This window comes from Salminus brasiliensis, chromosome 2 (genome assembly GCF_030463535.1).
Source record: "Salminus brasiliensis chromosome 2, fSalBra1.hap2, whole genome shotgun sequence".
NCBI lineage: Eukaryota > Metazoa > Chordata > Actinopteri > Characiformes > Bryconidae > Salminus > Salminus brasiliensis.
The window spans coordinates 18,042,192-18,056,993 of record NC_132879.1 but is presented as its reverse complement, the minus strand read 5'-3'; the positions used below and the strand labels follow the sequence as shown (position 1 = coordinate 18,056,993).

At 42.1% G+C, this 14,802-nt stretch overlaps 1 protein-coding gene across 1 annotated transcript in view; it reads left to right on the top strand.

Moving 5' to 3' along the window:
* b4galnt4a (beta-1,4-N-acetyl-galactosaminyl transferase 4a) overlaps positions 1 to 14,802 on the top strand; it is a 193,731-nt gene that overhangs the window by 172,449 nt on the left and 6,480 nt on the right. The window contains exons 9-17 of the mRNA XM_072669148.1: positions 109 to 175; positions 5,796 to 5,939; positions 6,071 to 6,180; positions 7,894 to 7,994; positions 8,544 to 8,617; positions 8,982 to 10,278; positions 11,743 to 12,086; positions 13,807 to 13,960; positions 14,069 to 14,141. Coding sequence (XP_072525249.1) covers positions 109 to 175; positions 5,796 to 5,939; positions 6,071 to 6,180; positions 7,894 to 7,994; positions 8,544 to 8,617; positions 8,982 to 10,278; positions 11,743 to 12,086; positions 13,807 to 13,960; positions 14,069 to 14,141 — 2,364 coding nt within the window. The remainder of the gene's footprint in view (positions 1 to 108; positions 176 to 5,795; positions 5,940 to 6,070; positions 6,181 to 7,893; positions 7,995 to 8,543; positions 8,618 to 8,981; positions 10,279 to 11,742; positions 12,087 to 13,806; positions 13,961 to 14,068; positions 14,142 to 14,802) is intronic.

Sequence of the window (14,802 nt, the reverse complement as noted above, 5' to 3'; positions counted from 1 at the left end):
GTCTCTCACTATCTGTCTCACACTATCTCTCTCTCTCACTATCTCTCTCTCCCTTGTACCCTCCCTATCTCTCACTCACTCTACCTCTCTCTCTTCTTTCCACCACAGTGGCGCCCTTTTCTGCCAGGCCTGAAATATGAGGTCATCGATTCGGTCTACATCTCCCTGTACACAGGTAAGCCCCTCTTACAAACACGCGCACACACACACACACACACACACACCAATACACGCAGTGTTATCTTTATCACAAATGTAGTTGATCAGCCACAACTGTAGTGAATTACTTTAGTAGTTATGAGAACAGTGTAGTAGTAGTAGAAGCTGCTGGCTGTTACAGTGAGTCATTCTGCCTCCATTCTGGAGTTGGAGTAGCTCATAGACGCAAGCAGAGACTGCTCTTCATCACTGCGACGAGTGGTAAAAGTCGTGACTGAGCAGTTTCCAGTTTCTGCATTTGCTGTTGCGCACCCAGGGAATCGAGCAGTGTGTGTTATCAGGACGGAAACAGACTTGATTTGTGAAGTGCTGCTGCATGACAGAGCCACATCACACTCCTGCAAGCAACAGTAGACTTTTCTACATAATCAGTGTACACAGATTTAACCCAGGAGGTCTTCAACTCAGGTAGAAATGAGAAATGAGGAATCCTCAGACTGCTTGTAAGAAGAGATGTAGTTGAGAGTACAGTCGATCACCGGAAACACAAGGAAGCCACACTGTCAAGAACAGATCTTGTCAATCTGTGGATGTTAAGTGTCCTGCATGTCGTTGCCATGGGAACGGAACTTACTCCCGACTGCTGTAAATTAGATAGTACTCCCCTTTTCTTTATTTTCTGCTCTTTAAATCCTGCTTTAGCCCCTACCCCGGGAAGTCTGACCCACCTGGACTCGGCTCTAAATATTGCAAAAAGCTAAAATCATTCAGGCTGTTAATTTGACAGTTTAATTTGTGTTTACACGTCCGTTCCCACAGTGGATTTATAGAGGTGGGAGAAAGGGATTGTGGGAGACAGGTTGCTTAGCAACCAGAGCCAGCAGAAGCTGGAGTTCTCCATGCTTAACCCTTATCTCTCTGGACACACACAGCATCTATTAAGCTTTAGAAAGCAAATTGTTGCTTTTCCCTGCATGAGATGATCTCCACTGACTCCAGTGCAATTTCTTTCTGCATCTGTTTCTAACAACCTGTTCAGCTTTATACTGACCCAGATATTAATATATCATTAAAATGCCAACTTTACATAAGAAGGAAAAAAAGCTTTGTATCACTTTACTTGAATGGTCCACCTGACATTCAACTAAAAACTAACTGAATTCCTATTAAATGCAGCTGAACTGAAAGTTGAATGTAAATGGATGTCTGTTGAATGTAACCCTACACAGAACCCTAATCCTAACCTTAACCATAGCTTTTTAGGGCTACGGTTTAGGTTTAGGTTAGGGTTATGGTTAGGTGTACAGTTACATTACTAAGACAGACAGTCATTATCATACAACTTAGAATTCAGTCGCATTTCATAGATATTCATTTGAATGTCAGGTGAGATCTATGAGGCATCTATAATGCACCGTCCAAGTAAAGTGATGCCAAGGCTTCAATAGAGGTCAGTGTAAAAAGCTTTTAAGTCATTTCAAAACATTTGGTCCATTCGTCATGAAATTTGGGCACAATTTAATTGGGCAAAACTTTATCATTGCAAGGAGGCTGTAGTACCGTGTTGGGCCGCTTATAGCCTGGATACAAGATGAAATACGGTTGGGCATGGAGGCATCCATGGCTAAAGACAGTTACAGTCTATAGCAGTCCAGGTTTCTCAATTACAAAACTACTGCAAATGAAGGCGACAGTGGCTGGCAGTCAATGGCTGTGTTGCCAAATTCTCTTCTGCTAAAGGCCTGGAAATGATTCTGGGCAGAGACAGGGGTGTGTAATGAAGGTGCCACCTGTGTCTGGATGGTAGACAAGGAAAGATGGGAGATGCTGGTGCTTGTCGGTGGATCAAAGGAACCTCTCTACTGGTGGTCTGTCTGGGCCTTCTGGAGCCTGTTTCGCAGTTTGTGTGTGTGTGCCCTCACATAACCACTGCTCCCAACACCTCCTGACAGCTTGGTCAGCTGGATGGCGAGCAATTAGTAGAAAAGACCATCCTGCTTATCTTGGTCCAATAATTTGCCCCCTCTCAAAATATGTCTACTGAGCCGAATGTTTTTACGTGTGCCATAGCAGTCAACAATCTCTTACCAAGTGGTACACTTTTTTAAGGGCAGCTGGGAAAGCCCTCGTTAGTGGCAAGACCCAGTGTCTAAGCAGACCACACCTGTGATAATTTACATACCTGCCTGAGACACAACTGCATGCCGAGTTTTGCAGAAATCATTACTTAAGACTTTCCAAAGACTGTACCAGAACTTTTATTAGGCATACCTACCTTCTTGATACACCTTGTGGATGTAAAGTCTTTCCATGCACTGTCTGTGTTAGTCATTATCGTCAGTGGTCAGTTTCTGACCACGGGACCACTATTGACTTGATATTTGGACTGTTAGATTGTTCTTAACCCAGTAGTGTAATTGGTATGTGTAAAATAAAAATAAAAAAAACAATGGAGAGGGTGGACCACCACTCAAATGATATCTGGTCAGTGGTAGTCTTTTGGTGGTCCATTACCACTGATGGATGGAGAGAGTCAGTACATGTATAGCTGCAAAGTGGATATGTATGGTAGATGTTTCTCCTGTTTCTGACAGGGTAAAGTAGATAGAGGTAATAAACTGGAAACCCATTGTAGTCCATTTGCTTTGTCAGTCGTCATTATATAGTGATGGATTATTCAGGAGCTCAATAGTCTTATAATAAGTGCCATTAAGAAGTCATGAAGTTTCGGTCTTAATAGATCTGAGTCTTTTCTCAGAGAGAAGAGATATTAAAAGAGAGTTAAGCTGGATTACATCGAGTGCAGGGGTTGTATTACAGGAACATCTTAACTCTGAGATCGTATCTAATCTTTTTAGTCACCCTGACAAGTTCAGTTAAACTTGGGACAGCAGCTATCCCAGACTAATGTTTCCTAAGTTCATTATTTTATCCAAACTCCAAAGAGTCAAGAGAAGTGTCCCAACTTGACAAAAGTATATACATACAATTTTTTTTCAACACCTTATCACAAGTTAAGAAAATCATGCCAAATGGAAAAAAATGGAGATACAAGACTATTGCGTGACAGGGGCGATATGTTATCCTGAAGTGAGTGTGTCCCCTCCGGCACACAGAGCATTAGTAAAAGCTACTCAGTAAGCCTGGCTGAATGATGGGCACTGGAGCTGAAAAAGGAGTCAGATTTGTGACCATGCTAAATTAATTTCCACCATGCTAAATTAATTTTCCAACTATTTTCTCACAACGTTAGCCATAACTAATCCCTCTCTCATTGCACGGGTGGCTGATGGCTAACACAAGCTTCCTCTGTGAAATAGCCAGTCCATGCATCATTTGGAGCTGCCACTCAAGCAGTTTCATAGGACAGTGCTTGAAGGAACGAAATAACCCTGCCCAATTCTGTAAACGTGACCTAAAACATGACCTATCACACGGCTAGCTTTGCTATATACCAACTGTGTGTGTCAGTGTGAGAGTAAGAGAGAAAAAGAGAGAGAAAAAGAATGAAGTCTTATCTTGTCAGTGAGACTACAGCCAATATTGGTCTTATCGACCCCTAGCTACGAATAGTTCTGGCAATCCTGGGATTCAAACTTGGGACCAGGAAAAAAAGGCCAGTTCTGCACTTGAAACACTGCCTTAGCCAGTTAAGCTGCTTGTAAGTCCTGTTAGTCCCAGTAAGCTGCTGCCAGTATCACAGGACTTTACCCGTACCATTCCTGCAAGGGGTTCTAAATGGGCAGAAGGCCCACTGTCACTTTCTTAAAGGAATACTACAGTGTTTTTAACTTAATCTCTATCTCTGTCTAATCTGTAGCATATGGCTTATTACCATGGGCATTTATTTCGCTGTATTTAGAAAAGAACAGAAAAGCTGTTGACTCATGAACAGGTGCCGCAGCCTCCAGTGAACGTGTGTTTAAGACAGTGTTATACACTGTTTTTTGTCCTGAGCAAAGGGAATGGAATTGTTGTCTGTGGCGCTGTGGTGATGTGTCACTGCAGCAGCCTTTCAAATACGATTTCCAATGTGCCCTTATTTGTACTGGTTACACACTGTAAATAACACCAAAACCTTTAGCTTGCCTGGTGAAGCCTCTGCGGACTCATTGATGTTAGCTTTCTCTTTAATTACACACTCCATCTCCAATTAGACCACAATCTGACACGCACATAAATCAGGCCTCTTCAGAGAGCTCGGATGGATGATGGATGGGTGGTTGGAAAGATGATGGATGGATGGATGTATGTATGGATGGATGGATGGATGGATGGATGGATGGATACATGGATGAACGGATGGATGATTGGATGGGTGGATAGATTGATGGATGGCTGTGATTAAAGACCAATCTCTTTGTGGTTAAAGCTCTGATGTAAACAGAGAATGATCAGTCAATGACGGATGATCATGATGATCGGCCACTGTGGTTGCGTTTCCAGTCAGTTTATAAATAGCATATCTTAAAACTATGTTATTTTAATTCTGGTTCTACATATTGAGTCTGTATTGACGTAATCTGGCCTTGATTATGTGAGCTGAATTAAGATAACTTAAGATTTAAGAAGCATTTTTTTTTTAGTTAACTTAATTTAGTCAAACGTTTCCTTATCTCACATTTTTGAGTCCTGTCCTTGGTTTGGTCGCCCAAACATTTTAAGTTGAGCCTCGAAATTATTAGTAAATGAGCTGCAGCTGAAATTGAGAGACTTTTTTGAAAGAATGGAACTTTTGTTGTAACCTTTTGTTGTAACCTGTGACTCCTCCCCCTCAGTCTACTTACTGTTATTCACAACTGTAAGTTAGAACTCCTCCCACCACGTGATGTCCTCCGATGGTGCTGTAGTTCATCCTAGACTAGAAGGCTTTTGTTAATGGAGTGTTGAGTTGTTGCTGGGATTTGAACATGTTGATGATCTGCTCACACATGACCAGCAGCAGTTAGACTGTTGGGCCACTCACTGTAAAATTCCACTACATACAAGTATAGTTCTGAGTGAACTTACCGGCCCGTTCTTTCTTGGACCCAGACATGTACATGGTGTCACAGCTCTAGAGTGGCACAACAGGCGTACTGATCAACACCACAGCCCTCCATGATGAAGAGTCGGAGAATAGGAAGGCCTGTCCTAATGTAATGGGGGAGTTCTTACCTATTAAAAGCAAGCAAATTAAGGGAGAGAACTAAATATCTGAATAAACACTTATGCGATTGGCTGGAAGGCTCATTTGCATTTTGCAGCCATCAGCAGTCAGTATTGCACTGGACAATTGTTAGAAAACCATTCTTAAACATGCAGTTGTAATGTCTGGATCCTAAGCAAAACTGAAATCTCAAACTGAAATCAGACTGTAATCAGACTGACTCTGGCCAACTTGAGCAGGAGGAGGAGGAGGAGAACACAAGAGCAAGCTAATGTCGTCTGGCACTTTCGGGTCATGTGCATGCAGATTTGTGATTCACTGGAATTAAATCCCTTTGAAATATCCTCTCATCACTCCCAAAGGAGTGCAGTGAAACTGGTGGATGGTGCTGTAGTTCATGGAAAATTGAATCTATCCATTTATCAATAAGGAACTAAAACAGGGTACACTTTACCCCCCCCCCCCCCCCTTTCTCTCTGTGTGAAAGATGAGAGCAGTCTGAAAATGAACAGTGTGGATCACATCCCTCAGACGCTCGCCAGCCATAGTCGAGTGCCTGGGCTGGCTGAGACCAGCAGCCGGCACGGCGCCGATATGCTGAAACCGGACCCCCGCGACACCTTCTTCAAAAGTGAGCATCAGTCTGCCTCTTTATATGACTTATATTATATAGGCTACTCTTTTCCTTATGTGGCTTTGCTCTTATGGAGCCTGTATTGACATGTATCAGTAAGGTCTCTTTCGGTTTCTCTGTCTGTGCAGCACCTATGATTGACCCGTCTCGGCTGGAGAACGTGCTGCCCTCCTGTCTCTACTCACCCACTTATGTGGTTAAAGACTTCCCCATCGCTCGCTACCAGGGCCTGCAGTTTGTAAGATATATATACACACACACACACATACATAAAATACATGTTTGTTATATACAATGTAAAGATGTAATGTCATGCATATGTACATACCAATGAGCCAAAACATTATAACCTATAATCTAATATATGGTTAGTCCTTGGAGTGGCTTCAAACCATCTCCAATCCACTGGAGCCTCTACAAGGCCTCTACAACAGCTCTACAAGAACTCGACAAGACCTCTGGTGCCCTGTGATATCTGGCTTCAGGAACTTAAAGCAGAACCTTTAAAGCATTTTATTTTGTGAGTTGCCTCAAGTCAGACTTGTTGTTGTCAGGGGCAGTTGTTGTCAGGGGCAGTGGTGGCTCAGCGGTCAGAGCGCTGGGATATCGATAACAGGGTTGTGGGTTCGATTCCCGGGCTCGGCAAGCTGCCCTTTACCCTCTCTGCTCTCTGGAGGACACATTTCGCTGTACAGTGTACCTTTACCTTGTTCCAGCATATCCTACACGCTTGATTGGATTGAGCTATTGGGATCTGAAGGCCAGGGTAACACCTCAAACCCTTCGTCATGTTTCGGTCCTTGTCAACGTCAGTCAGGTTTTCACACTGGCCCATTTCCAGCATGTCAACTGTTCAGCCCACATCCAGCATGTCAACTGTTCAGTATAAGAAAAGCAACTGTTTACTTACTGTCCAATGCATCCCAGACCCTGGAATATACTGTTGTGATGGGATAATCACCGTTATTGTGAATTGTAATAATTAGGGATACGCACTTATCCATGTGCACAAGGCATGAGGGGGGCCTGCACAGTATTAAGGAAGGGGTATTAATGTTATGGCTCATATGTATCACATACAGTACCTACATATGTATCACATACAGTACCTACATAAATACAATACTTGATTCCCAAGCTGTGCAAGGTCACCATGCTAGACTAATATAAGTTTTTGGGTAAGACTGTATTCACTCTGAATAAGAGCTTTAGACAAATGCTGTTAATTTGTAAATGTACAGTATTCTGTCATGACTAAGATGGTATTGTTGATATTGAAACCACCTGAATGTGCTGATGTTTTAAGCCTTACCGTAACCTTAACCTCAGTAACTAAACTAAAATGTGAAAATTGTATGGAAAAACAAACACATGAGGAATACATACATACCATCGCTGTAAATAGAAAACACCATGCCTCTGAAATAGTAGCTTTATAAGAGAAGGAAACACTTTAGCAATTTTAAAAAAGAGATTATCTGATTATTGATTGGTCCTTTATGACATGTTTACAGGGCAGCTGGCATTTTCAGTTTATTAAAAAACTCTATAAAAGCCAAAGGAATTAAATTAAAAGGTTTTCTTCAGACAGCAACAATACGTGGCTTTCCTGTATTGCGTTTTCTCTTTTTCTGATGCCAGCCTTTGTGAAATAGTGCCCTTTGTAGCACCTGTTGTACTGCACCCTATGCAACTGTTGAAATACACAGGCAGATGTTGAGCATTGCTGCCCCCATTTGGTCTTTTTATTTTAGTGCAGGAGTGAGGGGTTGCTAAATGATCATGCAGAGAATAGATTTAGGTTGTTCCAAAATTTGATTACATAAATGAATATGTGGTCATTAACATTGAAATAAAAGTATTTGAATTATTTATAATATATATATATATATGCTGTATTTCTGTGGTCTTACAATGGCTGTGATTTGCTTTTCTATGTCTTTCTTCTTAGGTCTATCTATCCTTCGTCTATCCAAATGACTTCACCCGACTCACTCACATGGAGAGAGAGAATAAGTGTTTCTACCGGGAGTCGCCCATTTATCTAGAAAAGTAAGCTTCCCATCAGAAACAATGATTGGACAGCTTCCTGAGTGGTGCAGCCATCTAAGCATTGGCCATTGGAGTGGCTGGGAGTCCTAGAGAGCAAATCGGGTCTTACGCTCTCCCCATATCTCAGTGTAATGTTATGCAGTGGAGGTGTGTTTTAACCTCCTCCAAGCATTTTCAGCTGTCCGATGATGGAAATATGCAGTGGCACTTCATGTGACTTTGAGGACGAATACGCTCATTTTCATGTCTCGATAGCACTGTGTGTGTTATTGGGGAAATCTAGCTAGAATGTGTAATTGAACATGAGTAAAAAAACAAAAGTAAAAAAGACAAAAAAAATATCTGACTTGGGAAAAATGGCCTTTCAGTAGAGTAACCTGCTGACCTCTTTGGAGTCAGACCTAATACATTACCAGAAAACAAAAAGCAATGTTCTATGCGATTTACGGGTCATTCGTCTGCTGAAGTGGACTGATGGTTAGCTGTGTGGAGGACGTTTTGTCAGTAGAATGCCTGTATTTTATGTGGTTCTTATGATATATTTTTCAGATTTGGCTTTTACAAATACATGAAAATGGATGAGGAGGAGGATGACAGGCCATTCTTCTTCCCCAACCCTGATGGTGGGTGCATGTGTGTGTTTATGTGTGTGTGCGTGTGTGTGTTTATATTGGATGTGACTCAGCTCAGTGATCCAAAAACGCAATGAGCTTTATTAGAGCGGTATTTACACAAGGTGTTTCATTAGAGTATGCCGCATTCATAAGGGCATAAAGGCTTTGAATTGGAGCCAGGAATCGAATAGCTTAGATTGATTTCATTTCCAAACAGAGGACAGCTATATTGCCTGGAAGGACAGTCTGAGGTCCTTTGTGGAAGACTGCCAATTGGAAAGGCATTCGACCTCCATGGGCCATTAACACTGCACTGAAACAGTTGGGATTTGGAATACATTAAAACTCTTCCTGCTGCTTCTTTTTATTACAGATTTTCTTGAAGAAGAGGAGGGAGTGGATCCTGAGGATGAAGCACAGATTGTTGGCACTCCTGCAACGAAGAAGACAGCCCGTCCCAGCCAGTCCAGTCACACCTCTAGCCCTTCCCATAAATCAACAGTAAAAGATGAGGAGGTGGAGCTTAAGAGTCCCATGCTGAGGAGAGAACAAAGACACTTCTTACACAGGGAGGAGACAATACATGTGGATAGGAGGAAAGAAGAGGGAGCAGAGGATCCTGATGGGCAAGATGAGGGTGCAGAGCAAGAGGACTTTCAGAATGAGGATGTGGTCCACAGTCGCTCTCTGTCTTGGATCCATAAAGATCCAGAAGAACCGAGGAGAAGGGGCCTGTCTGACGATCACTCTCCAAAGCTCAGCAGATCTGCTCTGCTGTTCCCTCAGAAAACCTCCCTTGTGGCTCTAACCAGTCGAGCCAAGCAGATCCTGACAAACTCTGCTCATGCCGGACGTTCCACCAGTGACCGTGGCCGTAACCATAACCATGGCAACAGCCGCCCTGGCAACAACAAGGAGCGCAAAAAGGAGGACAATAAAATCTACATTACCAGGCCCCGTTCAGGCAAGGAGAAGAAAGGTCCTGCCTCCCGGCTACCCCGAGAGGTCTTCCCTGGTGTGTTTCTCTATCAGAACGGCAAGACCACCAAGCTGGTCAACCTGAGTTCCAAGCCCAAGGCTAATAAAAGAGCTCTGGGTGCATCTCACCTCTTAGCAAGGCCTCCTCTAAGAGAGAACAAGGCTTTCCCATCAAGCTCAAATTCCAGCAGACAGGGCGCAGTTCACCAGGCATCCAGTAGGGCAGCACTCCTCAGTCACACAGAAAAGAGCAAAGGGGAGGCACGAGATGAACTGCATCCTCCCACGAAGGGAAGCACTACTTACAAACCACCTTCTGCCCCTTCACTTCCCTCCTTTAACTCCTCTGAGAACGCTCTGCCCACTGAGCCTCCTCGGGTCACCTCCTACCTCCGCACCTCTGAGATCACAGAGTCCCAGCCCCAGCAGGTGGAGGCGGAGCCTGAACTGGAGGAGGAAGAAGGGGGCCTGTCGGAGTACAGCTATGAGGAGGTAGAGCCCCGCCCCGGTTGGGCAGAGGAGGCCATCAATTGGCAAAGGACGTTTTCAGTCAACAGCATGGACTTTGAGACGCTGCGCTCTGACTGGAATGACCTGAGGTGCAATGTCTCTGGGAATCTGCAGCTGCCCGAGAGTGAGGTGGTGGACGTGCTGGCCCAGTATATGGAGAAACTTAACGAGCGCAACGGAGGGTGAGGGAAAATGTGTTTGAATGTGACTACAGGCCAAATGTCTAATTTGAATAACAACATTAAATGATAATAATACTTGAAAGTTGTATTTATATAAAATATGAATGCATTATAATTTAATGACAATATTAAAGGCCTGCAGCAAAACTGTCCACCTGTTCAGATGCTCCTGCAGGCTTGATTAACCCTTTAAAGAGCCCATTTTATTTAAAACGGATTGCCTTTACTTTTATAGTAAAATGAGCTTCATCTAAACAAGCAAGCATTCTTAGTTTCAAACAACAGATATCATCTGCCCAAGTCTATGATTTTGCCTCATTTTTATTTTGGTGTGCTGGCGTGGTGTGCGCTTAGCTAGCTGACAGTATAGTAAAGCTAGTTGGCTAGGGTTAGCTTATAGGTTACTCAGGTGTAGCTAGGTAGTTGCTGTGTCATGTGTCATGTGGTTGGCTATTAGTTGGCTATTAGTGTTGTTAATGTATTTGTATCATCTGCACACTAGAAGGGTGGACAAACATTACACCCCATTCATTCAGAAGAGGAAAACATCTGTAATAGTCCCAGAGCTCAATATCAGACTGTAAGTTGTGAAATTGGAACCTGTGTCAATATCTTAAAAACTGCAAAACTAGTTATTCTGCTAGTCTACTAGTTATTCCAACTTCAATCCACTCCACAAAGTGGAAGCTCATTATAGATGAAATGAACAACAGTTTTCAGAGGGAAAAAACAGGAATCTGACAAATTTGACCGGAAAACAAATGAGTCCGATTTACTGGGATTCACTGGGGCCGATCCATTCACTGAACCCAAATCCTGTACTGCTGGTATTCAGAGCAACCTACATACATGATCCACATATCATAACAAACAACAAGACCTACTCAATATGCTCAGAAAAACACCTAAAATCCACACACATTGCCTTTAGCAGCATGTTCTGTTTAATTAATATTAATAGTTATTATTAATAGCTGTAAATCTGTGCTTCTGGGAGTTTTACACTTGTTTTGATTACACATATGGATGACTTCTCTTTCTGTAAAACGTAAAGACTGCACACACAGCAGCTGTTTCCCAGAAGTGGTTTTATTTGTATGTGCTAGGTCTGTAGTTCCAGTTATCTGCTTGCTTCGATAAGCTACAGCTAAGAGTGTAATTCTGGGGGAAGAGTTCACCATTGCAAATGTGATACCAGGAAAAATCTTCTTTAGTGAAATCAAATGTCTATAAAGATGCTGTGTTTTGCTGGTTGTTGACAGATTGACTTGTTTTAAACAGTATTTTCATAACCTTTGGCTTGTAGTGAATTTTAAATGATAATGCTGTGAACGGGATCTGCGTGTGGCTATGTGTATGTGGAGCTGCGTCTACTCAGATTCATACAGAGTAAGCTGACACCAACGATGCCAGTGCCACGTCTGCCATTCAGTCATGCTTTGTGGTGTTGTTCTGTCTCTGCAGCATCTACACTCTACTGCGGATCATAAACGTGGAGAAGAGGCGGGACTCTGCACGAGGGAACCGTTACCTGATTGAGCTGGAGCTGATGGAGCGAGGGCGGAGTGTGGTGCGTCTGTCCGAGTATGTCTACCTCTTACTGCACCGCGGCCGGTTGGAGGACAGCCTGGAGACCAGTGATGGGTTGACGGCCTCGCCTCCCGCAGCTCCCCAAACACCCTCCGCCCCGTCCTCCACTCAGCCCCGCGTCACCCCACAGTGGGGCACTGTCTATGCCAAGCCTCTGCTCTGCCAGCCTGTCATGCTGCAGTGGAAACGAGACGTCATGGTGCACTTTGTGGTACCTGGTAAGTGCTGGAGCACTATATAAACATAATTTCTGGTGGTTCTTGTGCATCATTTGATGATATACTTGATCAAGTTGAAGCTCTAAATTATTATAAGACATTCTAAATGAGTATTTTAGAAGATTGGATGTGATTGGAGTCTAATGTGATCAGATTTCTCACTGGGACATTTTGGATCTATCCATTAGCTCCAGGCAAAAACTCCAAAATGCCAAACTTACAGGTGAAGTTTTATTGGAAGTCAGTGTAAAAAGAATGAGATGATGAAAAAAATAGATGCTAACCTGATATTCAGTTAACTGATAACAGTTAACTGAGTGTCTTTTAAATGCAACTGAACTGTTAGTTGAATTCAAATGACTCAAATCTAACCTTAAACCTAACCTTAAACATAAACATTTTACATAACATTTCACAGGTTAAAGTTACAGTTAGGTTTTGGGGTTGATTTAAACTACACACACATGTTCAGGGAACAGAGATCCCTCAATGTAAAAATATAATGTGCAATACCTCCCCCCCCCACCCCCCCCCCCCCCACACACACACACACACACGTGTGCAGTTAAGAATCAATTTGCAATTATCTGTAAATAATCTGTACAATAATATTGTTGTTGCTTTTTTTTTACTTATATTATTTATATTGTGTATATAGTGGTAATTTATCTACTTTTTTGCATCTGAGTGTCTTGCTTTCCCTTTTCTGCTGTGACACTAAGAATTTCCCCACTGTGGAACTAATAAAGGATTATCTGTTATCTTATTCAAGGTTAAGGTTAAGATTAAGGTTAGGGTTAGGGTAACATGCAGAGTTACATTCAATAGACATTTTCACAGTAGACCATTTACATTTAGTTGCATTTAACAGATCTATGATGTATCTATTAGGCAACTTTAATGGACCATCCAAGTAAAGTGATACTCACCTTCACATTGTATGTTGTCATGTTGTCAGCTGTCTTTCTTCCTGTGGACTGACCCCTTAAATTCTTCAGGGGTTCTTTAAATGAGGCAGTGGTTTCATATGGAATTAAGACAACCCAAAGAACCATTTAAATGCTTAAATGTTTCTTTTCTGTGATGGAGAACATCTTTAGAGAAAGTCACTATTGAAATGTAGCCTAGAAAAGGGTTCCACTAGTATTACAAGGTAATTCCTTATTTATTATCATTTATTATTTAATTTTTAGATCTAGACTTAGTTTAATAAGACATGTTATTCAGTAACAACTACTTAACACATTCAGAGAATACTATAAGTATTCAGTAACTGCAATCCACTATTGTTATAAGTCCTTAAAATTTTGGCTTAGGCTATAAATCTGGTGAGAAATAAACTCATTCGCTTATGGGTTTAAAACAAGCCTATTCTTAGAAGGTTTCAGTATCAGTATCTGTAGCGATACTGGAAAATGATTGAAGTTCTAACATGTTTAATTACATATTTATGTAATGAACTGTTAAGTACTGTAAACTAGACTGCACACACAATGTACAGACTTGAAATCATGAATATCTCCTTTTCTACAGGTTTCTTTTATTGAGAACTGAACTAAATATAGAAAAAAAGGCATGTAGGCCATAGAACGTACTATTACTTTTTATGAAGTCGGCAAGTTTTTTGAATTCTTCCATATAACACTGTAACAAAGTGGTAGTGGATGAGCATATCATTCATGCTATCATATAAATAAAGGGATCCCCTCTGTCTGTGCAGTGAAGAACCAGGCTCGCTGGGTGCAGCAGTTCATCAATGACATGGAGCTCCTGCACCGTGAGACCAAAGACGACAATTTCAACATCATCATTGTGGACTTCCAGAGCGAGGACATGGACATAGAGCAGGCTCTGAGAGAGAGCTCTGTACCAAGGTATACAAAGACACACACACACATGCACATCAGCGCATGCAGCACCTCCAAACCTGTAATACACAAATACACGTTTTGTAATATCTTTGCTCTGTGGCTACTATGCAGGTATGACTATCTCAGGAGGGAGGGCAATTTTGAACGCTCTGCCGGCCTGCAGATTGGAGTGGACACAATTGAGGTAAAGGGACACTACTGTGCACTACGGAGGAAAATAGAAACAGGGAACCTAAAAGGGGCCATATTATATATTTTTTCAGTTGGCATGTAAACACTTCTTATAAATTCAATGTAAAAACATTATATGTCCAAATGTGGACACCATCTCCAATGAATGCATTCAGCTACTTGAAGTTGCACCTACTGCAGACACAGATGTGCAAAGACACACACAGCTTATCTTGTAAAGACGTATTGCCAATAGAATAGGACTCTCTATGAACGTGCTTGCACCATGCCTAATACCAGATGTGGGCTTGAGGGGTATAAACAGCGTATAAACAGCGTTAAGCTGTGGAGCAGTGGAACTGTGTTCTCTGGAATGATGGAGCTCCATCCAATACTTTTGGGATGAGATGGAGAGTTGGGCATGAGGTGGAGTGGTGATCACTAATGAGGTCACTGAATGCAATCAAATCATCACAGCAGTGCTCCAAAATCTAGTAGAAAGCCTTTTCCATAGACAGTAGAGACAGTTACTCTAACAAAAGCAGGATGAACACTTTTTAATACCCTTGATTTTGGAAGAAACAATGAATGAGCAGGTGTCCCAATACTTTTGCCCATGTGTTATAGAAGGTATAAACTGATATTTAACTGTTGTTTAAAGTCTTTGTATTTAA